Genomic DNA, 27,914 nt, shown 5'->3' on the forward strand with positions numbered 1-27,914 from the left:
CATCAGGATATTCATGAATATAACTACTGACAATTTTTCATAAAAAATATAGAGAAATTCATTTGTGATATTTGTCAAAACTGAAGGCAGCTCCTCCTACGTCTTGGCTTAATTCAGGCAGCTTGTCAACGCATTTTCAAATTTATTTCTGTGGTTATTTATGTACATTATCACATTGCTTCCAGAAATATCAGTAAAAGTTTTAATGAACCACATTTGCACTGGTCTTTATATATGCCGGAAGAGTTCTCAGCATGCAAACTGCATGAAATATTTTTGTTTGTATTTTTTTCAGACTGCAAACAACCAACAAAAAAAATAAATCCCTTCAGTATCCACAAAAGCAGGCAATGAACTGGAAATGTATGTTGTTGTTTTTTTTACATCATTTTATTGAGAAAATAAGTATAAAAATATAAATATAAAACAATATGACTCGGCATTCAAACAGCATGAATTAAGTGTATGACAGTTTCCTACAACATACACTTTCCATTACATGTTACACCTATATGATGAAATGAATTCACAGTTTGACAAATAAACTGCACCAACCATTCACATGAACATTGCTTGTCAAACAAAGATAGCAAATAGTATATAGGATGTCCATCATTAAAAACAGTTTGTACAGTTACAGTATTTAATGGAGTTGGCTGGAAAAGCCTCTGTACTCCTTCCCCACCCACCCCACCCCTCCACCCCTTCCCCCGAACCCGGTCCAGTACCATGAAACATTGATAGTATACAATACTACTATCTCTCATGTCAATTACAAAACACATTGTCCACACCATTGTTCACAAAAAAAAAAAAAAAAAAAAAAAAAAAATCCTAAAATTCAAAGGCATCTTCACTGATTATGACCAAAAAACAGTAAAACGTTTTGAGATTGATGCTGCATCTCCGTTCATCAGAAAATTCAACTCACTTCAAGTCTTAATTTCCATTTCGGCATCCCACGTGTGGATTGCGCAGTTTTTTTTTTTTTTTTTTTTTCCCCGTGTTCGTGTGTTTGTGCATGTGTGCGCGCACGCACATGTGTATGAGAATCCAAAATAGACAACTAGTTAACTAGCAAGCTAGCTAGCAAACCAGACAGATAAACAGATAGATAGCTCGATAGATAGGCGGACAGACGGTCAACTAGCTGGCCAGTTAACTAACTAGACACATAGCTGTCTGGCCGGCCGGCTCGATAAACAGACAGGAAAAAAAGAGGGTCGGCTCGAAAAGAGAGAGACCGCGACGGCTTCCGTCTAAGCCTCTCTGTCGGGGCTCTTCCCGATGTACATCTCGGCCAACTTCTTGAATTGCGGTCCCCAGTTGCCGAGGTAATCGTAATCCTGGTCGCCCTCTGTGGCGGCCGACTCCAGGGAGCTGAGGGACTCGGCCAGCGACCCGCTGCCCTCGTAGGCGTACGTGGCCAGGGAGTCGTAGGGCGGCGCGGTGGGATCCGTGTCGTTCTCCTGAAGCCTCCCGTTAATGAAGTCTCTGACGTCCGTGTTATCCTTTATCGGTGATGTCCTCCGAAAGGGAAACAGCATTTCGGGTATGATGTCCCTGCGCAGCTTGTTGGCATCCATCACCTCCGGGTTGCGCAGCGTGCCGATATCGAAGGCCTGAGTGTCCTCCTCTCCGCCCCCTTCATCGTTGTAGCTGACGACGTTGTCTCTGACGTCCTCTTTGGAGATGATCAGAGGCTCCTTCTTCCTCTGTCTCCTCAGGGCAGCGAACAGCACCACGATCACTGCACAAAAACAGTGGGAAATGCGGTGAGGGAGCGTAAGACGTGCGCCTCCTATCATGTGTCATGCATTAAAGAGCGCAGGAGAGCAAAGGCGCAGAGGGGAGACACATTTGCTACCAGTGACAAATCCACAACACTGCCTCCGGCATTCACCTCCTATTATTAAAGATTCAGCGAAAAAGCTTTTCTCTTTCTTTTCCCCCCCTTGAATGGCACATTCACTGCAGTCGGAGGATCCTTTTTCATGCTCTCCAGCACGCTTCCTCGTCTCTTATCGTTCTCTTTCACCGGTTAAAAGACGATCGGAGATTGCAGCGTGAGCATGTTTTCGGGGGGCGACACGATGCGGTTGTAAGTTTTTAAATTTGCTTATAATTCTTCAAGGGGAAAAAAAAAAAAAAAAGCAGAAGCAATCTTTTGTGAAGGACGAGCTCGAGTCCTGCTTCACCCGCGCTCCTCTCCCTTCTCCTTTCTTTCCCTTTTCCTTTTTTTTTTTTTGTGTGTCCTCACAGCAGGCTCCGTAGTCGTCGACTTGCCTCCCACCTGGGCGTTAATTACAATGCCGTCAACGTGGGTTTGATATTAGGCGGGGGTGGCTGTTTAAAAGGTTCTCTTGCGAACATTCTGTGACTGACCGCTGCCATGTTTCCAGGCAGCGCGCGGGGCTGCAGCTCGGAGGGCCAGATACGGCGAGCCGTTCCAGCTCGGCGCCTGGCGATCGGAGTCAAGCAGAGGTGAATTAGACAGTCTGTCAGGGGGTTTCAAGCGCGAAAAGCGTCAGATAATGAGCAGATGTCATGAAATTTTGCTCAAGAGGAGAGCACGGAGTTTAACCTTCAGTGCACTCGAAATGTGAGAGGCGATCTGCCCACCACCCGAGACCGAGTTTGAAATTTGGAATTAAAACAAGCAGATGGAAGAAAAAGCTGGTCCCTGCTAAATTGCTCATATCAGTAGTTTGGTCCAACAATGCCAAAAGTCCAACACCGCATTGTGACAGAAGGAGCGCGGAGTCAAATTCCACTTGTGGGAAGTTAGCTTCTCTTTTACAGGGAAGTAAACGCACACGTGCACGCACCGGTTCACGGGGACAGCTTTTTTTTCTCCCCGTTGCATTACCCGCAGCAGTCCTCGACATGCACAATGATTAGTAAGCCTAAAAATACTCATATCAAGTACTATGCTTGCCTAAGCAAGGTGGAGTTCAGTGACAGTTGAAACCCATTACTTATTGATGTGCCCTTGACCATACAGCTCCACACGTCCTCCGCTGTTTGCCGGGTAAAACGATCGGCGCTGCTGTTCCCTGTATGCCGTTACATACTGCATCAGATCAGGAGGAGGGCTGAAGTGGTGCTTTAGTATGTCAGGAAGTAACACGCGACCTACTTTCGTGCGGAAATACTGACGGTGTGGTTAAGTGGATGTATTTGCTAATGAACTGTACCGTTTTCTGCCTGAAACCTGTCCTTGTGCTGGAGTCACTTTAGTTACTTAAGATAACGTACATGTCCAAAGATGGACCTCATGCAGACAGTTTGTTTTGTGTAAAAGGGATTTGTTTCTTTAAGATTGATGTCATCCTTGACACTGATTGGTTGGATTCTACCGAGAGTCAATGCAGTTTTGTTTTAGCCTTCAGTAAGTTTCAAAGATTTTTTTTTTTTCTTAACCAAGACAACAATCTTCTTTGAACAATAACTAAGTATGTTCAGTGATGCTATATGAGTCATCCTGCTAATGGCTCAGACATTTTCTATGAAGCACACAAAGTCCCTTCACCGTATTATTACTAATACCGTAAGATAGCACTCTTCGAAGCCAACATCTCCGTGCATCAACTACATTTTCAATGTTAATATATTGAGATGCTGAGCTGCTGCCAGCCAAAGTGGAGACCACTGGCAGAATGACATCTTTTCAGCATCGTTTTATTGATTGCAGTGAGTTGGGAGTCCGAGCTTTTAATCGATGTCCTCTTTGTAACGATGGAGCTCGTAACAGCACAGATATTCTCTCGTTTTTTTTTTGCTTCCCTCCATGTAGGCACTCAGCAGCATGAACTTGAGCAAGTGGGTAACTCTGGTCCACATAATTGACATTTGCACACTGAATTGGCCACAGCATGAGCGTTTGAATGTTAGACCTGCAGCTTTAGCCTCAGTATTCAGCCATCGGGTGGATGCTTTAAACCTTTGTTCAGGATACTGGTTTGGAAAATTAAAAAAAAAAAAAAGTCAACTGGAAAACAAACATATGCCATATTTATGTCATATTTGTATAATGTTACAACAAAGAGACGGACGTCACAAGAATACCAACAGGGTTCAAATGTACGCGGTCGCACATGCGACGGGGACTCACTGAGGAGAATGATGACACAGAGCAGTATGGCCACCAGAGCTCCAGTTGTGAGACCATCTGAGAAGGGCAGGACCTCGGGGTTACACGACTGCATGTTTCCACGGCTGTCGCAAGCGCACACACGCACGATCAGGGTACTGGTGCTGCTCTGAATAGGGTAGTCGTTGTCGGAGATCACGACGGGCAGGAAGTACATGCTCATCTCACGCCGGCTGAAGCCTCCCCTCCGCGTCAGGATATTGGCAGTGTTATCTGCGGAAAGATGGAGATGGGCAAAGCTCGTCAATGATGTCAGTCAGCGAAATGATCTCACACCAAAGAGTGGCAATCTTCATTTTCCACCTCTCCCGAGTAATTCAGAATGATCCGGCAGGTTATCTGTGCACTGCTTTCAGAGGTCTAAACAGTAGCTCCAACAAAGTGATTTAATAACGAGTAAATCACAGCTTTTTTTTTTTTTTGTAACGGTATACGAGTCTTTATTCCACGGACACTGTAGCACGGTGGTGCAGAACTAATCCAAGTGCTTCTAAATACATATAAAGGTGCTGGTTCTAACCTCTCTAACAGGACTTTTTATATGTTAATACATACATGCGGTACCATATTGAAGAACATGGGCGTCGAAATGCGCTACAGAGATCCCTGCTACGTATTCCAACACTCTCATGACACGGACCCTCCTGCCGGTTTGAGACGAAACTCGGTTCAACTTTATTCTATTTGGGAGGAAAACTTTGAGATTGACGTGATTGTTGCCGAAGAATAGCGAGAAAACTTTGTTTGTGAATGACGTTGTTTTTTTTGTCATGTTCTTGACAGCGTTCCAGCTGTTTTTATGTGGACAAGATTTTTTTTTTTTTTTTTTTTTAAACTGAAGAAAAACAGGTTCAAAAACCTTGCTTTGTCTACTACAATAAAAGTTAATTTTTACTGTTTACTGTGAAATGAGAATAAACGGTCAGTAGGCTTACTGATGTATCAACCTATGTATGAAAGGGGAACATGCAGTTCATTTATACATTCCAACAAGTGACTGCAAGGCTGCGGAAAAACCCACCGCCTTTATTGTTTGAAAAAAGCCTTTTCTTCTTTGAATACTTTCTATTATGTGGCAGACAAAAGTAAAACACGTCTGTACCACAATAAAATCCATTGTGGATGACTGCCTGAAGGTTAGCATTCACAATTACTGTCTATTCAATAAAATGTACCGAGCTGACAAAGTCCGTCAACTGTAGACAGGTTAATACGTTAAAAAATAAACGGTACACATTCAATCACAGTGTATTTATTTTTTTGTCAAATTATCTGGTACTTTACAGTTTTATGTCAACAAATAATAATGGTCATTTTTACATTGGTATTTCAGCGATTGCTGTTAAAATGCGGAAAAAAAACCCAGGATGTCTCACCTTCCCGGTCAACGATGGTGAAATTTGGGTTGGTGGCACTTATACTGAAGACAAACTTGTGTCCAACGAGGGGTTCATCTGTGTCAACAGCACTTATTGTCTGAATCAGCTGCGGAAAACCAAACAAAGCAGCCGTGAAAAACCACATAATTCTTCTTCTTAGTGGGGATCTAATGTAAAACACATGATTGGACTAATCTGCAATTAGTGAGGGTGTTTGGATAATTAGGTGAATAAAATTATGAAGAAACGTGGCTGTAGTGTGAAAATACCTCCAACAGTATGACTGCATGTATATCTATATGTATGCACAGTACCCGCTCCACGTGCATGCCTTAGCATCTTTTTCAACTAATTAATGCAGCATCACTCTGCGGATAGATTAGTAATGTCATTACTATTAAATAGTTTTGTAAAAAAAGTAGGATTAACATAATCACTGTATGAAGCTGTGTCTTTAAAAAACGCAATCGCATATAAATGACAGCGTTTGGTGTGAATAACTCGGCAACAAGTCTACGTAGTTTAAGAATTTGTCAACTATAACTCTGCCGCTCTCCTTAAAGGGTAATTATTAGTTTAACAGATCCTCACCTGTCCCGCTTTGACGTTCTCACAGACGAATGTGTCGTAGGACATCGCAAACTCAGGGGCGTTGTCATTGACATCCAACACCTTGATGAACACGGGCACTCGAGTCGTCTGACGGGGATTATCTAAAACAAAAACAATTATCAAGTTTGGCAAGGAGTCAGTTATAGATGATTGATAACAGCATACATTACAAAAACTGTTCCAGTTGTTTAAACGTACTTATTTCAGTGGCGACCACAGAGATGTTGTGCCATTTGGACATTTCTCTGTCCAGAGCTTTCAGTGTTGTGATTGTTCCGTTCACCGAATCAATGTTGAACAGCCTCTCCAGATCTGTATGTCGATCGATGGAGTATCTGCAAGAGGAGTTATGTATGTTATATATATAAATATATATAGCTCCATTCATATATAGCTCCATTCAAGCCGCCAACATAGAGCCCGATATGTGTTATTTGTTCCTGCTCTCGGGTGCACACATGGTACCGTAGTCACGATTCCTCCTGATCTGTTTTCATAAGAGAAACACATTAAAGTATTTCTTTACTTCAAAAAAAAAAAAGAAAAAAAGAAAAGTGTTTGACACAATATATTCCTCTGTTTCCCCAAAAAGGAAATATATTCCACCCTCTCCATTGTCAAAAGATGACAAATCTTTCCTCGGGCCAGCTCATTTGTCATAGTCACCTTTTGTGTTCAACTGAAATTTGAATATGCAACACAATACGGCGCGTGGCCCGTCCCGGGAGCAGCGTATCTCCGTGTCAGAGACGGGCAGGCGCCATATGCGTGGAGCGGCAGCGCTGAGCCACGTGAATCGATACAGCAAATTAGGTTTCTTTCACTTTGACTTTGTGCAGGTGCCACGGAGGGCTTACATAATTCTAGGAAATAAATAGTGTCTGTATTCACTTCACACGGCCGTCGCCATCTTCCACTGGGAAATCACCAGCAGGGACCCACGAACAGTATTCCTTTTCCTCCCTCCTCCACACCGACACACGGCGAGGCTGGTGCATTAGATTTAGCCAAGTGGGCTCGTTTTCATCCTGACAATATAAATCTGATAAGAGGAGACTTTGTATTTGTACCATGTGTTGCTCGGTTTTCGTATTGATTTTATACCAGTATAATTAAAGCTGGAACAATGAGTTTTGAAGCAATCAAATTACTACAATATAGTCATTACACACGCTTTGTTGTTCGGGAAATCTTTGCTTAACAGGCCATCGATTCTTTTCCTAAGTTTACTGCAGGGCGAGTACTTTGTTCCAAATTAAAGTGAGTTTGTTTGGAAAGCTGTCTGGCTCAGTTTAGACACATCTCGCCGTCTCGCTGTAGCGTACTTGACTGGCTTGTTGTCGGCGTCGGGGTCCCGGGCTGACACCACACCGACGAAGCTGCCAGCAGCCGTGTCCTCGTGCACCTCGATGATGTAAGGGTTCCTGGTGAAAACGGGGGACTCGTCCACGTCCTCCACCGTTACCTTGACCGTGGCGTAGTCCTTGAATTGCAAACCGTGGATGAACCTGGAGTCTAAGTAGGTGTTTTTCACCTCCACTCTGAACTCGTAGTCCCTCTTACTTTCATAATCCAGTGCCTGGAGATGAAAGAACATCAGAAGTCAAGCTGTGGACTTCTCCGTAAAAAAATAAAACAGTTGGCCCCCAGGATTTTGAAAGGAAATTCATTGTATTTCATTTGTCCGCCTTTATCGTATTCACACTTTAAATTCTAAGTTACAAATCCAAGTGAGGAATACTGATCGGAAAGATCTTAAGGGAAAACTAGAAAGAGTTTCTCGCAAAAGACTCTTTTATATTATTCATTCTACAGGCTTAGTGTATCTGATTTTACAGCACTGCTCAAAAATAAATTTTGTCATATCTTTCTTACATGAATAAACGCTATCAGGGGGGGCTGCTTCTAATCTTAAACTCTGCTGTTCTGTCTCTCCACTGGACTTAAATGTTCCATATTATAATCAGGAGAGAGACATTTTACATATCAAGACGAGATGAGACAGCTTAAGTTTAATTTGAGTTAAAACATGTATTGATTTTGGACTTTATTTCGACCTGAAAAAACCTGAATATTTAAAATGTTGAGGATTAAACAGTTTTTTTTTTAAATCACGACATGAAATGAAAGTATTTTCATGAAACACCTTCGGGAAGATAGAAAGGCTGCTAATTAAAGTTGTTTCCAAACATGTCACTTCTCACAAGAAGTGTTCTGTCTGATTGCTGACAGCGGCTGTGATGGATGCTCGCTGCAGACCGCAAACAGGTCGTGCAGCAAAGTACATGAAGCAAGAACAAAAAGGTTAAGAAGCACCTTTTTGATGATGATGACTCCTTCCTGTGTGGTTTGGTCAGTGATGATGTTGAATATGTCGTGACCTCCCACGACGCTGTACTCCATCTCGGCGTTACGCCCCACATCTGGATCGTCAGCCTTAATGCGGCCGATAGAGCCTCCGATCTCAATAGACTCCACAGCAGTCACACGGAAGGAATCTGCACAAGACGGTGAAGGAGGGCAAATTCAGCGCACGCTCAGCTGCATCACCAGAACACGAGAGATTTATCTGTCGGACAAAAGTTCACTCACTCACGAATCAATACAGTATTGGAGAAATGGTCTCTTACGGTTAGCAAAGCGTGGCGGACTGTCGTTGACGTCGGAGAGCGTGATGCTGACCGTGGTGGTCCCTGAAAGACCGCCCATCTGTCCGGCCATGTCTTTAGCCTGGATCACAACCTGGTAGTTTTCTTTGACTTCTCTGTCCATGCCAGGTAGGGCTGTCTTAATCGTGCCTGCAAAGAAAAAAATATATATATTTTCGACCACTTTTGCTGCTTAAAAGAGGAACTTCTTTTTGTGAAATTGAATTGCTGTCTTACTAAAAATGAGATAAGATCAATTCTATTTCTGTGCCCAACCATGTCTCCAAGAAAATTACATTTATATCTCTAATTTAGCATGCCACTTGTGTTTTGAAGGTACATCTAGTTGCTGCCTGGTTTATGTTCCCTGGAAATGTTTTTTCTCGAAGTACTACATTTATATTCTGCATGCAAGTCGTAGGACGTCGTCACAGCGGATGGTGGGTGTGCAAAGTGCAGTATTTTTCCGAGTCCTTTGCTGTTTACTTTTTAAATGTTAAAGGTAGGGAAATCGTTGTTTTTTTTTGTTTTTTTTTTATTGGTTAATTCACGGTAGGTTGAACCTGTCTCTCTTGCTTCATGTTAAAACCTTTTTTTTTTTTTTTTTTATATTTAACCAAGATCATATCCAAAGTGCTGTGGTGCTCAGTATTTTACAGGCTCAGTTTGTGATTGACGGTCCAGAGTCCCAAGACAGAACATAACGAGGCTTTTTAAGCTGATTTGTGTATGTGAAGCCCAGCTGCTGTTGTTTTTTTCAAAGTCACTGGACCTTTTCTTTTTCTACATGATAAATACATTATCCAATGTATAAAAAAAATAGACAGTTTGCAGTTGCTAAAATGTACTTGTAACAGCTTGACTAACTCTGTCTCCGTTTCCAGCTAACAGTGTCACAAACCTATGTAGATCTGCGTTGGAGGCTTGGAGATTACATTAACATTGATCATCCAATCTAGCTGGCTGTATGACAGCCAATCTGCCCACGTGCAAAAATGTCAGATATTACTTGTATCCAATTTTAGACCTGCTTTAAAACCATTTTTAGGCTTTTATAAGTCACAGACTAAATAAAATGTTCATCAGTCGGTGGCTACTGATTCGATCAGAACCAAACAAAACAACTTCAGAAATCTTAGGATGACATGCACCGCAGTCCTTCTGAAAGAAGCAACTCTTACTTTACTCCCTAAAAAAAAGTCATTTTTTTTCAACCAAATAAAAGCATCAGAATTTGACATTTGGGCTGCAATCTGAAATCTTATTGATGTATTCCTGAAGGGAAAAATAAAAGCTGGAGTTTGATTCACAGCGCTGCGAATCAAGAAAATCCTTACTCTGCTTATTCAACATCTTTCCAACTAACAGATCTGCGTACATAACATTAGGAACTGCCTCCGAAGGATCCCGCTGGGTCTGGCTTACCATTTTCAGAATCCACAGAGAAATAGGGTTGCCCCTGCAGAATGCTATATACAAGCTTGGCACTGTTCCCATACGTTTGATCATCAGCATCAGTGGCAGTTACAGTGACAACAGATGTACCTGCAAAAAAACAACAAAAAAAAACATTCAAAGTCGACTTTAATTGACTGTGATACTGCACATATAGAGTCGAAGACATGACCTTGACAGCAGTTTTCAGCATTGCAATACTCATACTGACAACTTAATATCCTAATGTTAATTTGTCTTTTACTGGTAGGCAGTGATTAATCTCAAATTTCCATGTCAAACTCGAGTCAGCAAATTAGTAGAAAGCCAGTGATTCCAAAGTGGCTGCTGAATTTGGCTGAGCTGTGAAACAAAAGTGATAGACTTGCAGACTGCGTGTCCCTACTGGCACCTCAGTGAAAATGATTGCTTTGATTAAACCCCGGTGTTGGCTATGTTTTAAATATCAGCGCGAGGGAAAGGTTGTGCTTCATCAAGACTTCAGGTTCAGTCTTTTCTTAGGTAATGCATCACTGGGCCGCGGGGAGTCTGATAGTTCAGAGTTTTGTTCACAAACCAATTAAATGGCTGATGCAAACAGTATTTTAAAGTGAAAAGTTAAAACTCATTGAATGGCAAAGCAACAAATTAAAATGGGAAATGTTCAGTTTTTATATTGTTAGCCATTTTAGAAAGTGTTCTTTGGCAATAAGAGACTAGACTCTAACACATGTTAGATGTGTTATTTATGTGCAAAATGAGTCAAATTAATAAACATCTAAGCTTGGAAAGAGCTCAGTTCCTCTCAGGCTTCCTGTCATTGAAACCACTTCCATATTAAGTTCAACATAATCCAGCCAAGCGTTTCAATAACGCCACATTGCAAATACTGTCCTTGGCATTCAGGAGACCTCTGCCGTGTCCTGTTTGGGTCTGACTGTCTCCGTGCATACTAATGAACCCAGGAACATCTGTCCCACTGAGTCCCGGCACTGATAGTATAAGAGGGGTGGGGGCTGCTGATTTTTCATGGCTGGCTGGCTTGATTAACCAGTGTGTTCAGCTTGAACATATAAGGCAGTTTATTAGTCCGGAGATGAGCAGTGGTGACCCTGACCCACCTTTTTTTTTTTGTCCAGGAGCCACGCAGCTGGGAAATCTAAGAGCAGTGTGTTATGAATTCCAAGTAGACTATTGTTATTTGTCATACAGGCAATTGGGTTTTGATTTCCCCTTGATTGCTCCCGTGTATTAATTTACGGTCGCATAATTGAGGATTGATTTCAAGTCGCATGCATTATTTTCATAAGCTTTGTTTATATTCATGCCAACTGGTTTATTTATATTACTTGAATGGAATGAAGTGGAGTGCAATGAAGCAAATCCTTAATTGGAACGGCTGTGACAATCTAAACTTTCAATATTTCTGCTGCCTATTAAAAATGGCAAATGGCATTACTTGTTATGAATGCCCAATGAGCCTGACCGAACAAATAACAGTCACAAGGCAGCCAAATAACTTTTGAAAAGCTGAATGCGGCGTCACATTAAAGGTGGTCCGGCTAACAGCTGAACAGCCTTTTCTTCTTCTGCATCGCCTTAAGTGTTTGGACACATTCTATTAACTACACAATTGCATCAATTCTTGAATAAATGAAGAAGGACTAATGATCTTCCTTATAGATTTTGGTGCTGATTATTTTTCTTGATTTATTGTTCAATTCTTTGGTGCATGAAAGAAAGAAAGTGAAAGAAATACAATTTGCCAGAGACCCGGGGTGATATCGGTCCAATCAACAGTTTACAATGATGTAAATCAGAGAGAAGCAACAAGCCTTCATATGCGAGAAGCTGGAACCAGTAAATTAATACTAGCCACTTGTTGTTGTTGTTGTTTTTTTTTTTTTTGTTGATTTATTAACCAATCTATTCAGTTTTCAAATGAAACCAACCATAACTTACCGACTTCAGACATTTCAGGGACGCTGGCGAAGTAGATCTCCTTTGCAAACTTCGGCTCGTTGTCATTGATGTCGTGAATTTTGATATTAAATTCGGTGTCGGGCTCCAGCTCCGCATTGGTGTTCCTGTCCAGCACCTTGGCGTTGAGCGTGTACATAGCTTTCTCTTCCCTGTCCAGCCTCTTGGTGGCGTGAATGTCCCCCGACTTCTCGTCGATCAGGAACAGGGTGCCGGCCCCGTCTCCGGTCAGGACGTACTTCACGTTGCCCTCGCCTTTGTCCATGTTGGAGTGCAGCTGGGAAAAGTTGGAGAAAGCCATTTAATTTATGGAAATGAAATGTAGAGCCAGACCTGGAGAAGCTGCAGCGGTCTACTGAATGGGGGGAGGGGAGGATTGTAATTAGAGGCATTGACCAGGCTGCTCTCGAGCACTTCAGGCTGACTGGGAGTCCGTCAGGCACATTCAATTTGTCTTCCAATAGTTGCAGATGGAGCCATTTAGAGTTCAAGTCTACCGGAAAATAAAAGAAAGAAAATGTTCCAGAAACTTTAAGAATAGCAATGGCCCTTGAACATCTACAAAACATTGAGTCAGTTGACATTTGCAGTGTTATTCCGCATTCATATGTACTTTCTTCTAACCCTGTTGCTAACATCTATTATCAATCTGTTTGCAATGGTCATGGTTGCCAATTGTTGGTCTTTTTCTTGCACTGTCTTTTTAAATGAATTTAAAACTATTACATGCTCCAAAACCTGAACGATAACAATTGTGAACGTTTAACTCTCTAGTGTCCTCGCTCATGTCAAGCTTACCAGTTTAGCTGTATTTTGCTATTTTCTACAGATGAAGTATTTTCTTTCTCCCATTCAAATTGGTGTGACGATGTACAGCCGTCGTTTGCATTGACACCAAACTGTAGGTGTGAAGATGAAACAAATTTCAAAGCTGCGATACTCTTGTGAACACAGAAATAATGGTGTAAACCCACAGAGGAATCTGTTCAAGTCTCCCAGTCTCAGTACAGAGCAGAGCCTCGGCGCACACGGTGTCAAGTATGACATGCCCCATTACTCCAGATCAAATTAGTCTTAGATTTTTCTTCCAGATTGTGCCTTTGAAAAATGATAAAAACCTGACCTACAGCAACAACTGCTAAAATTAGTCACCTCTGACCTATCCATCACCTTGAAGCGTCTGCGAGTGTCACTGAGGAGTAATGGTGGCATACTGTGACAGACACTTGATTCAAGCTCATTACTGTACTGGATCTGTCAGCAGATATATTTAGAGCACTATCTCATGGGCTCACATTTTAAATGACAAGTAGTTAGGGACACAGAATGTACGTCAGTAACTTATTAATATTAATGTTTGCATGCTGTGAGGAAACTAATTATTTTTTCCCGCAGTAGGAAGAGTGATGTCAACAATACAAGTTTTGGATGGAAATCAGAAATGCATTGCCAGAGTGCTAGCTATTCTCTGGTGGAATTAAAAAAAAAAAACAGGGACGCATGTGAAGACAAGATGCCGTCAAGTTCAAATGAACAATATACACAGTGTTTGGCACTGCCTTTGAAAATATTTTCATGCAGATGAACTCCATTATCCGAAGTCTATTAAAGAGGAATATCAGCCAGCTTGAATTCTCACATATATTTGTGTTCTGAGACAGACTATTCATTGTTTGTGAATATGAATTCTCTCCTGAGCTGTAGGCCAGTGAACCGAGGATTTAAGACGTGTTGTGTATGCGAAGGCTGCTACTGCTATTGACTATGAATGACAGGCTAATTTTGGCAAGCAGAAGACTGTTTGTACGATTTTTTTTTTGCATTCAAATGTGGCTTCATATTTCCAGGGTATGTGCAATTACACCCTTTAAATAAAAAATGTGCAAAGTACAATTCCACAGTCCCCTTTACTCCTCATTTGAAAGTCATTGTTTATGTAGTGCTATATTGTGCTGTAGGAGACATAAGGAACGTATTTCATCGCTGATATTCAGGACTACGACTGTTCAAACACACTTCGTCTACGCTGACACTGTAATAATTAGGCCAGTGTAATTCAGACTACAGAAATTGCATTTTTCCAAATCTTTTGATTATATTCTCCCAGAGTGTTTATCTGATTATTACCATATTTCCCACTGTTGGCCGTTAATCCTCTAAAAAAGAACCTGAGAAGCAAAAACAACAAACAACGAGCCATCAAAGGAGCATATAACTATGCAGCCGAGCTGTCTACAGGATAATAGGAATTTTAAAGTCTTTGCAAAGCCTTGTATTTTACATATTTCACTCAGTCTATATGGAAGCCTGAAAGCCCTTGCCCATGTACTTCTACCAGTTATTGGGTAAAAACTGTTTTTATCCTTAAGGCCATATAGATCGTTGCCTGACTGATGCTGCAAATACGTTATAATATGTTAGTAAGAGATACGCCATCTAAAAATATTAGTGCTCATCTGTATCGGTGAGGCCCCGTGCCAGCAACACGGAGGGCTCGGGGTTTGATTTCATCTGGGATGTCCCATAGAAACTCTATAAATTCGATGCATTTATAGTAAAGTAGTTCAAGTAGAAACCGAGCTGGAGGACTTTTCATTGAAATATACCAGAAGTGAGTTCTCATATGTCGACGCGCGCTTAACTCTGCATCTAACATGTCGCGTAAATCTCGCACAGCAAGGAAAAAGTGGCATTGATACCCTTGAGAAAGTGTGGCACAAAGTGTTTTTCACACAGCACTAACAAAATCAAATGTTAGCACTGCCACGCTGTATTTGCAGAGATTTAGTGGCTCTCCTTTCAAGGCCTTGCAGCACAAACACAGCCTTTTCAAGGCCTTACAACAGAAGCACAGAAGAGAGCCTTGATGAGTTAAATCGCCTTGCACAAACACTGAGGAATTGTCAGTAAAGCAAGCGAAATCATTGGCAATTCTTGTCAGGTCTCTGGTAAGCATTGCTCGGTGCTGCAAAGAGGAGATAGTAAAATAGAGCGCAGAACGGATACAGAATAATTACTCTTCCTCCTCTCTCCCTCTGTCTCTTAAGATGTAGGCAAAAATGCTTTACTACTGGAGCACTGTACTATAATGTATAATATGCAGGTTAAAGTTGCAGCTTACAGTATCTCTCCCCTGCTTTGTATTTTCCATAACTCATTCAAGTAGTGCAAAATTCATGCAGAAAAGTATTGAACAAGGCCTTGCCAAATCCCAGGGATACTTACTGTCAAAATATTAACACAACAAAGTGAGCTACCTTGAATATTTTTAATTTAGGGCAGCACATTTTGTTTACAAGGCAGAAGACAATACAGTGTACCCAGAATTTAATAGGATTTAGTTCACTTCAAACACACCGCTCAGAATGCTCCAGAATCCAAAGTTTGCGGTGTTATTGCTCAGCATTGCAAGCGTTCACACTTCACAGCCCTGCTTAAGAAGTAGGGCACCACAGCTGCAGACAGTGAGTGCTCACACTCATTAATGGCCCCCGTGAAAGTCAGTGCAAATGAGATTTTAAGGGTTTTTACACTTTGCATTCTGCACACTTCTCCACGCTGAATATTTACAGTCAAAAAAAAAAAAAATATATATATATATATATACTGCTTATTTTGTGTGTGTGGATAATCGCTCAGAATTGTACTTTTAATAATGACGTTATTTTTCCTCCGTCAATCTGAGTCAGCACTATTCAGCGCGCGAGCCTCAAAGCTGCGTGTCTTTTTGAACACCTCGATAAGCAATGCGAGCTGCATTTATTACACGGTGCAGCCGCAGCAGAGCACCACTTCCTTTCCAGTTAAGAAGCAGGTTACACAAGAGTGCAACTGTTCTTTACATCAAACCTGATTGCCATAATCAGGAAATCAACCTCAAGTGACAGTTGGCGAGTGTGTGTGGGTTGATTGGAGAGGTTTGATTGAATGCGAAATAAACAAGGTCTCCCACGGGCCATTAAGTGATCTTTATGTGGAAGACCATCAAGGCTTTGATGGCTCTGTGCTGGGCATGAGAGTGTTTTTGCATTTGATTTTGCTCCTCCAGCAGCTTTCTTTCTTTCTTTCTTTCTCCCTCTCTCTCTCTCTCTCTCTCTCTCTCTCTCTCTTTCTTTCCCATCCACGTCTTTTTAATTAGCATCATTCAGCAGAAACCCAAAAAAATAGTGAACTGTGTCTTTTGGGCTGCTGGGTCCAGAGAACATTTGGCGTTTTTACATGCAAAATGACTAAAAGGTCTCAAATATTTGGCAATTACATGTCTGAAAAATCACCGGATTGATGAATTGTTGCAGATCTCCTTATTTCCGAGCCTTTAACTTGTGCTTACTTGTTATGTGTCTCTTTGTCACCACCACCGTTTCTCTTTGTAGCTAAAACTCCAAAGCTAAACTGATTAAATTAGCGATACGTATCTTCACAGCTTCTTTCTCTGAAGCAGAATGGCAGCATGTCCCTGCCACCCCCATCTCCCCAACCCCCCTTCACTAATTTATTACAGGCTCATGTTTTTCTGACAGTTTAATAGTGAATATTGGACACAGGAAGTGTTGGGGGAGCTGGTGAATGTGATTGCTGTCATGCCACAGAAGTTGGAGTGCCTGAAAGCATCAAAGAGTCGAAACAAAAAAAGACACTGACATTTCACCGGATCGCCCCGTTTATAATTTGCATTTTTCTTTCCTGCTTCATCACGTAATGCAACGAGTTGAATTTCATTGGCCTTTTTGATATGTTTTCTTTCTCCTCCCTTTTCTTCCTTTTTCCATTTACTTTTTTCAGCTGTTCCCTTTTCTCTTCGCCACATCAGGACGATGGCTTCTGCAAAAAAAGTTGTCATATCCCCCCTACTCAACCTCGCACAAGACACTTGTTTACTCCGGAGAACGAGGTGTGTGATGAAAGCCAACTTCCTCTGAGAAAATTGGCTGTCGACAGTCACCTCATTTCCCTCCCTCGAGTTGATAACTGCAGCGTTCCCCATCACACCTGTCTTTATAGTGCCAGCACGGGTGAGCTGACAAAAACCTCTCCGAGCTGGGATGGGTGGGGGAAGAGCAGCTTCGTCCCCAAACTCTCTGTCTTTGTGCTTCTAGGGAGAAGAAGCGCGTCTTGCAAGAACTGTATTTTTCTTAATTTGGTCTCCGATTCTGTCTTCTGCAGGTGTTTTTCACACCTGCACTTTTCAGTGCGGCTAAATCGGACTCCGGTTTGTTATCCCCCTCGGAGAAAATTGTATGAACGGGCAAGTGTGAACACAGTAATCGCACTCGTGGTCGTAGCAAACGCCCACACGACCTTTGAGAAGAATCGGTCTTGGCCTAGTTCCCAAACTCACTCTGCAGTGGTTTCCTTCTGGTGAGGAAGTGATTAGACTCAATGACCACATGCACTCGTCAAATGTGAGCTCAAAGGTTTCCGAACGTCGATGCGAGTCATTGTTCATGCTCAGCGTTCGCTCGGTTGTCTGAAGGCGTGAGGCAGTTTAACGACGTTTTCTCAGAGTGTGTTGCCCCTTAAGATTTCCAGTCGTGACGAAATCATAATTCTGCTGTTGCTCCAAGTGAAATTGTGTAACATTGTTTTTTTTTTTCGCAGAAAATTGCACTCATCCAGAACACGGGACGTTCTTCCTGTTTGTGTTTTGTTGCTTCGCCCCAGAAACAAGTGACCAACTGGTGGAGTGAACGTTCTGCTTTGCAACGTTTTACATTGATTTTTCTCTGCGTGAAAAGAAACCAAACCGAGGGAGAAGTGGTACACCTGTCTTCAGATCGACTTGTCCTGTCCTTGACCTGATATTGATCATTAAAGTTCAATCTCGTCTCTGTGTTTGTGTTTTTCAGACTGTGCATTGAACTACAGCCTATTTTAAACTTGATTTCAGAACTACTTCAAATATATTCGAATATATCTTTGACCCTGAGAAGTCTGTAGTGGTGGTGCGCAGTGTAAGAGTTTGATTACTGACCAACAGGTGTCGCCGTCTCCTTATTTTACTCGTGTTTATTCTTGTGAGTCGTGTGTGTGATCTGTCACGATGTCTATCTTCTTACTCGTGGGGGGAATTTGGAACGAAGAAGAGTCTTTTCTTTGTATGGCCGTGTGTTTGGAAAGGACTTGCCCACAGGCACTTTCAGCTCCCTCGGCTCATGACTCATGTACCTCACAGCATTGGCTGATTTGAGGTGTGATTATGATGCTTGTCTGAAGGAAATGACTTTAAAATTCTCTGTCAATAAAGCCAGACCTTGTTGTTTTTGTTTATCAATGAGGGAGTTTTTATATATTCATGGTATCTGCCCCATAAATAACCAATGGGACTTTGATTTGTTTGATAGTTTCACGTCCCAAACAGTGTGTTTTAAAGTGCTGTGGAAGGCTCGGCGAGGAAGAGGGAGAGTTTGTTTGCTCTTGTGTCTGATAGCTCCAGTTAGCTGTGCCTGTAACGGCTAGATTTCTGGCAGCCCATTCATCTTCAGCCAATTACATCAAACTCTGCCTCAACAAGCTAAACCTTCTATAATTAGTCTGCAGACAATGTGTTTGTACACGTTACCTTGCCGACATATTGATGGTCGTTGCCTCCGTATTCCTCGAGCAGAAAGAATTGATTCCACATCCATCCGCGTTTGGACCGCTGGAGAACCTTCCCATCACTCTCTGGCATCCCAAACAGATTCCCAATATTCCCAGGCGTGAAAGGCAGGGCCGTGCTGGGCCACAGGATACAGAGCATCAGGAGGAGCAGAGCCTGATTGGTTATCATGGTATCCAATCAGCTGGGAACTGTCCTGGGTGACTCTTGAATTATGGTGATAAGCTTCGGAGAGGATGAACACTGGAAGGTAATGTCATCAGAACAGACATTGTACTCCTTTCTTTGATGTCCTTCAGATCCCTGCGAAAAGAGGAAACTCCAGTCAAGCAGCACATCATGACACTCGTGCATCTCCTTTAAATTATACTTTAAATCCTTGGATGGTACAATGACCATTGAATTGGATTACAGCAGGGCAACACCTGTGCAACTCAGTGCACATTTTCTGTATCCTGTGTCTTTATTTCACTTTGTGCAGCAGTGCTCAATGTTCTTCTTTGTGCTTTATGGAGTGAAATGTGATTTTAAAAGTCATAATTTAGAGATGGGTGGTATCCAAGATTAGTAAACTCAAGGATGACATAAAATGAAGTCACTGTAAAATACAAATTAATGAAGTAAAAACTATTCAAACCTCATTTGGAAACCTAGTTAAATGATCTAATAAGAAGAAACTATGCAAAGCTTAATGCAGTGAAACTCAATAGACAAACTTCTAAGGAAGTGATAAATGATGGGAGAGAAAAAGAAGACGTGGGATATAAAGAATTTCGAGCCATTGCAATATAAATGTATCACCAAAAGAATTCAGTAATCCGAGTGCATTACCAACGGAGCTAATGTCAAATTCAAATGAAGTTTAATCACTCAAGCTCCTTGTTTTGTGTTAGTAGTGTGACTTTGACGTATTCATAATGTTATCGGGGTTTATGACATTTTTTCCCCCCTAAGAAGCTGTTATTATTATTATTATTATAATTATTATTCTTTGTTTTGTGTTTTACCAATTCAGGTGACCTAGCTCACCAACTCTTTTGACCGGTGCGTTAACCTTTTTACTTGCATATCCAATTGTATCATTTCATTTCAATCTATTTATGACACCCTCCCTGTAATGTATCCGTGGATTTTTCAGAGGTCGATCATTTTAGTTTAGCAAACCCAGTGGACTTCAGTCAAACCCTCTTATTATATCTACTTCTCTTCCTGTATTTATTCTAAAAGAGTGAGCTGCCCTTCACTAATTACGAGTTGCATTACTGATGATATGCAAACTCTGATGATATGCTTCAAAGCCGGTGAGCATGTTTGAATAGCTTAATACAGGCATCTGTGGGAGCCGAGTGCCTCTGACACGAGCACAAGACACTTCTCCGACGCACTGTTGGGAGTTATATATTTTATGTTCTGCTTCACTCTCATTCAGTTGCATTGCAAAGCTTACAGAGCAACCTCCTGCTAACATATATAAAAATGGATTATATTGCCGAAGGGAAGTGGGTATTTTTCCATCTCCATCCATTCACTCCCCCTTAAACCACTTCCTCCAAATTTTGAGCTCAAATTCATTTTTGCATCCATCACTGATAGTTAATTTCATAGATTTCAACTCTCCCCCCACCCCCCGAGATGTTACGATGTATTCTAAAAGGAGGAAAATCCAGGCAGACACAAGTTGCGATGCCAAAACCAGCAGAATTGTCCCCGGGTACCTGTCAGGCTTTTGTGCCTGTGAGAAGGTATTTTTGTGTTATTGGCAGACGTCTTCCAATACTTCACCGAGGCTATGTCCCCACCAGGACCTGTCCTGATAGGTAATTTGGGTGTGCATGCATAATTTATGGTCTTTTGGAAGTTAATCCTAATAAATCTTTCCTCTCTCTAAAAGAACCCATTTAGAAGAGTTCCTGCAGAAAGGTGAGCGTATATGAGAGTTCTCCTGACAAGCATTCACTGTGTACGTCAGGAACGCCACGTAAAGGCATGTGAGAGTTTAACACTGCTGCTGCTTTTGTTCAGAGCTCCTAAACAAGGACTGTAATGTACACAGACAAAGGATCCGTCACTGTCTTTGAACAAATTTACTATTACAGTTCCATTGATGGAAGTGGAGTGCCAAATATAAATGAATGTTATCCTTTGAATAGAAAATCAAAACGTATATCTAATGAGATCTCAACGTAAAACAGTTTGGTACTCTATGTAATTTGATCTCTGTAATCAGCAGTCATTTTCAAAGAACTCCACAATGGTCAGAATATTCTTTTGACTGATAAGTTTCTAATTGATAAACACTGTCATCAGGACCTTCAAAATATAGTAAATAGCTTTAGTGGCGATAAAAGTGACCCAATAAAGAAGCATAGAAAGTAAATATGAATTCTGACTGTTTTGAAAGACCAGAGATTTTAATTTTGTCAAAGTACTGCCATTAATACAGGAGATAAAATGTCGATAGCGTTGTAAAATGCCGATCAGTGCTTCATTTTTTATGTTATTTCCTTGCTCACTGTGACATAAGTGTGACACGTGCATTCCCGAAATCAGGAAACGCCGCCTCGCAATTAATCTAGTCTGATGCTTGTGATTGCATTTTCTAATTATCATTCCAGCCTGTCCTTGAGTTTTAATAGCATTCTGGATATTAATCTTTGATGGGGTGTGCCTATTAAGCATTAGGCCAGTGTTTCTTTTCAGAATTCTTCCAAACACTCCATTAAAAGTTGAACGAGACGGCTGAATCCACGCCAGATCCTATAGACTGCAAGCTGAATTATCTCAACACGTTCAGCCTATTAAATAGTGAGGTTTAGTCAAAAAGTTGTTTATGATTAGATTGTGTTGTAGTCAGCTTATGTGGCTTGGCATTAAAACACACGGATGTGAGTTGGACACATCAGTTAAATATGCTTTTAAGTGTTGTGGAGGGTTGTTATTCCTCATTTTGGTTCAGACAAGAAGCTCTGCTGTGGCCCATTTCCATAATCTGCAAATTATACATTCTTGCTTTGCTGAATGAGAATATGTTTGATCAGATATAAACTAGCTGTTCATCAGGATATGCTTTCCAGAAAAACACATTAGTCTGTATAAAATTGTATGCGTATGCATCCCAAAACTGAAGAAGCAGACTTCCCTCCCAAACAAAATCCTAAACTGAGCAGTGCAACCAAGCGTTTTTATGGATTCTCTGACTTCCAGAGGACAGTAATTACAGGTGCAGCATGCGGCAGAAATGTGGTTAGTAAACCTCTTTAAGAGATCCTACATGCATAATAAATCGATAATCCTCTATACAAGGGAGAATATTAACCTACAGATTGATATGCTGCTCTCGGTGTTGCTGCAAACTTTAGCTCTCGGATATATCTGCCATTCATGCAAATACATCTTTTTCTTTGTGTAGTCAGTGGATTTGCTGATTTACATCAAACGAGAGACTCAATTGTCAGTCAAACCTAATATCTAAAAATAAAAGCAAAAAGAACTTGCATTAGGAGCCACCCTTCCCAACCAATAGTGTTCTTCTTAAATTATACTGCATGATTGTACAATCATATTCAATCCAGCTGGTGCGCACACAGATGCATACTGTAAATATACATTCATACACAGAAGCAGTGTTATATAAGGGTGGGACCATAAAATTAAGCAGCGACTATGCAGAACCTCCCGCCTCCCCGACACAGATATCGACCCAGTTTGAAACTGCTGCCTTTCGAAGCCCATTTACATTCCAGCCTTATGTTGTGCGATGAAGGAATTCAACAAGTGAGTATATTGTATGAGAACTGTAAACAAACACAGACAAGAGGAGGCGGTAATTGGGAGAAGAAACCCGAAAGATGGAGAGCGGTGCAGAGGAAGGTTACAAGGTCATCCAAACTGGTGTCATGATTAGTCTTGGCCATCTTTTGTACCTGCACGGTTTGTCCGGTAATGTGATTTATGACGAGCAGATGCAGTATTTTTTTATTTTTTATTTTTATTATTATTATTATTTTTGCACCAACAAACACGCGAGGTGGGCTCTAGAAGCCGGTGTGATGTGATTGGCAGTTTGAGTGGCTCCCGTGATTGCTCGCAGTTATTGACAAGAGCAGCTCAGACAGTATAAATCTAGCATGAGGGGCGTCGATGCACCAAAGACGCAGCACCTGTGCGAGCCTCCACTTGGTGGAGCCCTAGACCTTCCCAAGTCGGCCTCCGCCTGGCTGCAGTCTTTGGCAAACCTCAGCAAGCTTTACTCATGTTTTGAAATCCTCAAAGCAATTTTGTGATACAGTGCACACTTCCTTGTTGAAAAGCTACTCCAAAGCGGGGTTTGTGTGTGTGTGTGTGTGTGTTTTTTGGGGGGGGGTTTCTTAAAAAAGTTATGTTGACAGTGAATGGGTAAAAAAAAAAAAAAAAAAAAAAAGAAATCCACTCTCCATGTTTTTTAAATAAATACATTGGTCATGTTGAGATGGCTTTAGGAGGGTGGATGCATTTTAACAAGCTAATAATGAAGTCGGTTCAGTTGTAGCGGTACAAGAAATAACACAAGAGATATTGTAAGAAAATAGCATATTCGAATGTCCATATTTCTGGCATTTTACAGCTGAGAAATTACCCAGACGTCCTGCTTCCTGTTTACTATTCCCTCACGAACGTATATAGTGTATAAATATTCATGTTCAATCCTTTAAAAGCAGCAGTGATGAATGCTCATGAGAGCCTCTCTGCCTTGCTGGCAGAATGGATTTCCACCTCTTTACATGCTAACGCCGAAAGGTCACTCCGTATCTGACAATAATTCAGGGGGCATGTTAGTGGCTAATTTGCACTAAACAATAATGGACGCTTACACGAATGACCTGGTGCATGCTACTAAACCCTAATAGATCACTTTGACGACTGTAAAGCTGTCTGTGTACGAGGCGAGCAAACACACACACACACACACACACACACACACACACACACACACACACACACAGAGGACTGAGCAGCCAGAAAGAGCTGGGGAAAAAAAAAATAATATATGAAAGGGAGTCAGGGGTGGATTAAGTTTGTGCTGTGGAGGATATGCACATGTACATACGCTGTAACACTGCTGGCTGCTCCCGTTGCGATGCTCGCACACCACGATAGACACCTTCATGCGTTTTTAGAGATATGAATGGTACAGTGCCTCTCCATCAAATCTGCCCACAGCACATCACAAGTATGATTCGCCTTCGCTGCCTCTCAGCACAGGCGCACACACGCACGCGCACACACACACACACACACACACACACAGAGATTGGCTTATACACCCGAACAGATGTCCACACACTCACAGATTGTCATATGCAGTCAGTACGCTGCACGTGTACATTTAGACAGGTGCATGCATCCACGGTACACACATGTCGATGAGCAGCAGCTCTACAGGCATCCATCAGTTCACAGCAAGGAGGCTCGCACTTATTAACACTTCAGCATATGAGGGACAAAGTTAATACGAGTCTGTATCAAAGCACAGTGTGAACCCGAGCAAGACCACCCACCTTAAAGTTGCATGTCGAGTGTGACAGGTGTCATCGGCTCAATGTTGCAATTAGAAAGGACTGAATAGATGCTCAAAATATTTGTTTATGTTTGGTTTGTCAGGCATCAGTAATAAACCTTTAGTTCAGTCTGTCAAAGGACAGATGAAAGGAAATCTACTCGAGAACAACTACGTAGACTTTCTTTTATTTCGTACATAAATATGCGATGGATGCAAAATGGAAATCAGAGCATCGGATCACAAATTGAATCATCTTCTGGTTCGGTCGATTTAGCCGTTGTCAGCCTCTTTGAAGTTGCAACACTTTCTTTCTTTTTTTTTTAAATTATTTTTCCTCTTTTTCCACGAGATATCCAACACTGCTGCATTAGTCTGGCTCTGTCACAGTGCAAGGAGCAGATCATCCGCTGGAGTCTGGAGGCAGACAAAAATATAAATATATCCTGAAAACATTAATCAGAAAAAAAAAGCCCTTACCTTTGATTTTCACAGCTTAGCATCCGTCGGTGTCAGTGAGTGCACGGTGCTGTGTTCCTACTCCTTAGCAGTGCTTAGCGGTGGAGGATCTGACTCCTCACGGCAGTGCTTACATTCCAAGACTGACAACAGCACAGCTGGTGCGAATGTGTATGGGAGAGAGTGTGTCTGTGTGTGTGTGTGTGTGTGTGTGTGTGTGTGTGTGTGTGTGTCTCTAAGAGAGAGAGCGAGCGAGAGAGAGAAAGAGAGAGAGTCTCCTGCTTGCTTTCCTCCCTCCCTCTATGCTTCTCTTTCTCTCTTCCTTCCCTCGCTCCAGTTCTCCTCCCCGCTCTCTGGCTTCTCTCCCCTTTTCCTCCTCTACACTTTTCTTTCTATCATCCCTCCTCTCTCTCTCTCTCTCTCTCTCCCTCCCTCCCCCCTCCACTCCTCCTCCTCCTCTCCCTCTATCCCCTCCTCTCTCTTTCTCTAGCAGTGCATCACTTCTGGCGGTGGATGTCACCGAGGCTGAAGCTGAGGCGACTCTGCCCCTGATTGGCTGCCATTCACAAGTTAGCGATAAAGAAAAGGGAGAGAGAGGAGAGGAGGAAAAAAAGGAAAACGGGACGAAAAGCAAAGGGGTGGTGGGGGAGAGGGGGGTGGGGGGGTATATAGTGCCCTTACATCCCAGTGAGCATCAGTTGACTGTGGAATAGAGATAGGGGGGGGGGGGGGGGGGGGGGGGTTAGAAGCTGGAGAAGAAGGGAGGACTCTTTTTTTTTTTTTTTTCTCTGTGAATGCATCCAGGAAGCTGCGACCCTAAGAGGCTGCTGCAACTGGAGGTGACGGCGCTGACGGATCGACCGCGTGACGTTTGATGTCTAAAGCAATCGTCCACCCCCCCTCCTCCACCCCTCCACCCCCCCATCTAATCTCCTTTCAATGACAGTGGAATGAAGGAGAAAAAGACCATAACTTGTAAATCAGCCACGCAGTCAGGTGGGGCGAGTGTGTGTGTGTGTGTGTGTGTGTGTGTGTGTGTGAGGGGGGGGGGGCATTTTTGCCCTGTTCATCTTCATCTCTCTCGTCCCGCTGACTTGGCCAAGCGTTACGTGGCAGGTGCACTCCTTCATCGCTTCTCATTGCATGGCCCGTGTTGGATGCACATCAATACGTCTCCATACTGTATGTGCTATTGGGGCTGATATGGCATTTTAATTCAAGTGTATGGGATGGGGGGGGGGGGTGAGGGGGTAGTAGTACATCATTGGAGGGAGGGAGCGATAAATTATCAGTTGCCGATACCCCATCCCCAACATTGTACCTCGAGCGGTTAAACGGTCGGGATGAAGTGACTTTGAAACGCACGGGACGCCACTCTAGAGCCGCGGCGCCGATGAATAATTTAAGGAGGAAGGAAAAAATGAAGTGTAAAATTCAGCAGTTTCGCCGGCCGGCCTCGTCTCAAGCTCGCGTTTTTTTTTTTTTATCTCCCGATATCTGCGTGAATAGATTATCAGCCGAAAAGTCTGTGCACCAGATAAATAAAAATGCAAACAGGCCAAACTAATTAGCATCCAAACGAGCGGCGAGGTAGCTTCCCTCTGATACCGAGCCAAGTCCTCACACTTCATAATTCACTCGCTCGTTGTCTTCGTGCTGCCGAGAGATTAAGAAGAAGGTGTGCGTTTGTATTTGTTCGTGTGCGTACGTGTCGGCGCCTGTACGGTAGTTGTATGTACGAGTGGGGGAGGAGAGGTGTGTCATGTTTGTGTGTATGGGATGGATGTGCACGTTTGTGTGTGTGTGTGTGTGTGTGACGTTCCTTGCTAATAAGCCACATAAAAAAAAAAAAAAAAAGGCTATTTTGTACGTCTCTGCATAGAATTAGTATTAATTTACTTGCTATTTACACCCCTGGGATGTTAATTACGCCGTTGTTACGCAGCCCAAACAACTCTGCAAACATCAGAGAACAAGAACAAGCATTGTACCCGACTGTTTGAGGAATTATAGAAACATGTTTTTCCAGAGCCAGACTTTCTTTACTACCTCATAAACACACACATGCTAAAACCTCCAATCGTCTCGTCTTCGTTTCACGGGCGGGGGGGGGGCAAACAATTTCCAAAATTCCCATTGTTTTCCTCTCCCCGTCCCTCCCTCCTGACGAGGACTCCATTACATCAAATCAAAGTTTTCCAGGCGAGAGGAAGCAGCTTCTCTAAGTAAGGGTGTCTCCCGATCCTCTCCCAATCCCGCGCGTCGGCTCCCATCAGCATCACCAGCTTGTTGCACTTGCATTCACCTCCACGCTCCTCGCAGCCCGCTGATTAGCTCTCTGATTTCCTCCCCGCCTTTCCCAGAGGAACGCTCCAGTGCGGATGTCTACCCCGCTGTTTGCTGTGCTAGCAAAACAACTGGCAGCTGCCGATGGGTCATTGATATCGCTCTCTGTACGTCGCGGCGACGACGAGACCGCATCGGACGAGCGCTCCCAGCTCAGATCCCGTACGCCGTTGGCGGGTCGAATGAAGATCTTTTACAAACCGGCGAGAGGGATCGGTTTGAGTGTTGAGCTTTCTGCGCGTGTTGGACGTGAGGATGTGCTGTTCTTATGTCTTATTGTTTGTCTATTGAACGACACGCTTGAGTTTTCAAGTCTCTGATAAATGTTCTCCTTTAACATAAATATATCAATATATATATATATATATATATATATATTTATTTATGTATTTTTTACATCGGTCCTGACCTTTTTTCTCCTTTCACATAGTATTGACTTTTTTCCCGTTTTAAACAAAGTTTAGATACTTCTGGTCTCTAGGAAATGTGGGAATATATGAGGGGTGGGGTGGGGGGCAATTTTTACAACAAAAAAATACAAACAGCCTAATTAGTGCATAAAGCTGCTGATGAACAATCATCCTTGTGTAGAGAATACCATCTGTTTGAGAGACAACAGCAGACTATTCTTTTATTAGGTTTTAATTGTCTTCTTATACATATAACTCATATGTATAATAGATACATTGGAAACCGCCTGATGTCTTCACAGAGTTAAGTTCATAATATAAACAACAGAGCCGTTTGTCTGAGCGTGTATTTAAGATGG

The 27,914-nt window shown here is 42.3% G+C and overlaps 1 protein-coding gene across 1 annotated transcript; it reads right to left on the minus strand.

The window, feature by feature from the left end:
* Window positions 1–707: 707 nt before the first annotated feature.
* Window positions 708–25,167, minus strand: cdh10a (cadherin 10, type 2a (T2-cadherin)). Its single transcript, XM_069159345.1, has 12 exons — window positions 24,821–25,167; window positions 18,766–19,107; window positions 12,189–12,483; window positions 10,218–10,337; window positions 8,775–8,942; window positions 8,461–8,642; window positions 7,470–7,723; window positions 6,343–6,479; window positions 6,124–6,245; window positions 5,530–5,638; window positions 4,115–4,366; window positions 708–1,750 (listed from the first exon to the last, which is right to left on the minus strand). The coding sequence occupies exons 2-12, from the start codon at window positions 18,973–18,975 to the stop codon at window positions 1,260–1,262; spliced, it is 2,340 nt and encodes a 779-aa protein (XP_069015446.1). The 5' UTR covers window positions 18,976–19,107; window positions 24,821–25,167; the 3' UTR covers window positions 708–1,259.
* Between the last annotated feature and the right edge of the window lie 2,747 nt (window positions 25,168–27,914).

Source organism: Embiotoca jacksoni, unplaced genomic scaffold (genome assembly GCF_022577435.1).
Source record: "Embiotoca jacksoni isolate LCO1_2020_lvr unplaced genomic scaffold, fEmbJac1.0.p SCAF_25, whole genome shotgun sequence".
Lineage (NCBI taxonomy): Eukaryota > Metazoa > Chordata > Actinopteri > Embiotocidae > Embiotoca > Embiotoca jacksoni.

Coding starts and splice junctions, on each gene's coding strand:
- cdh10a (XM_069159345.1), bottom strand. CDS start 18,975: ATGATAACCAATCAGGCTCTGCTCCTCCTGATGCTCTGTATCCTGTGG. Junction 8,643..8,774: donor TCCGCCACGCTTTGCTAACC/GTAAGAGACCAT, acceptor CGTCTTGTGCAG/ATTCCTTCCGTGTGACTGCT. Junction 5,639..6,123: donor AGAACGTCAAAGCGGGACAG/GTGAGGATCTGT, acceptor GGTTTTCCGCAG/CTGATTCAGACAATAAGTGC.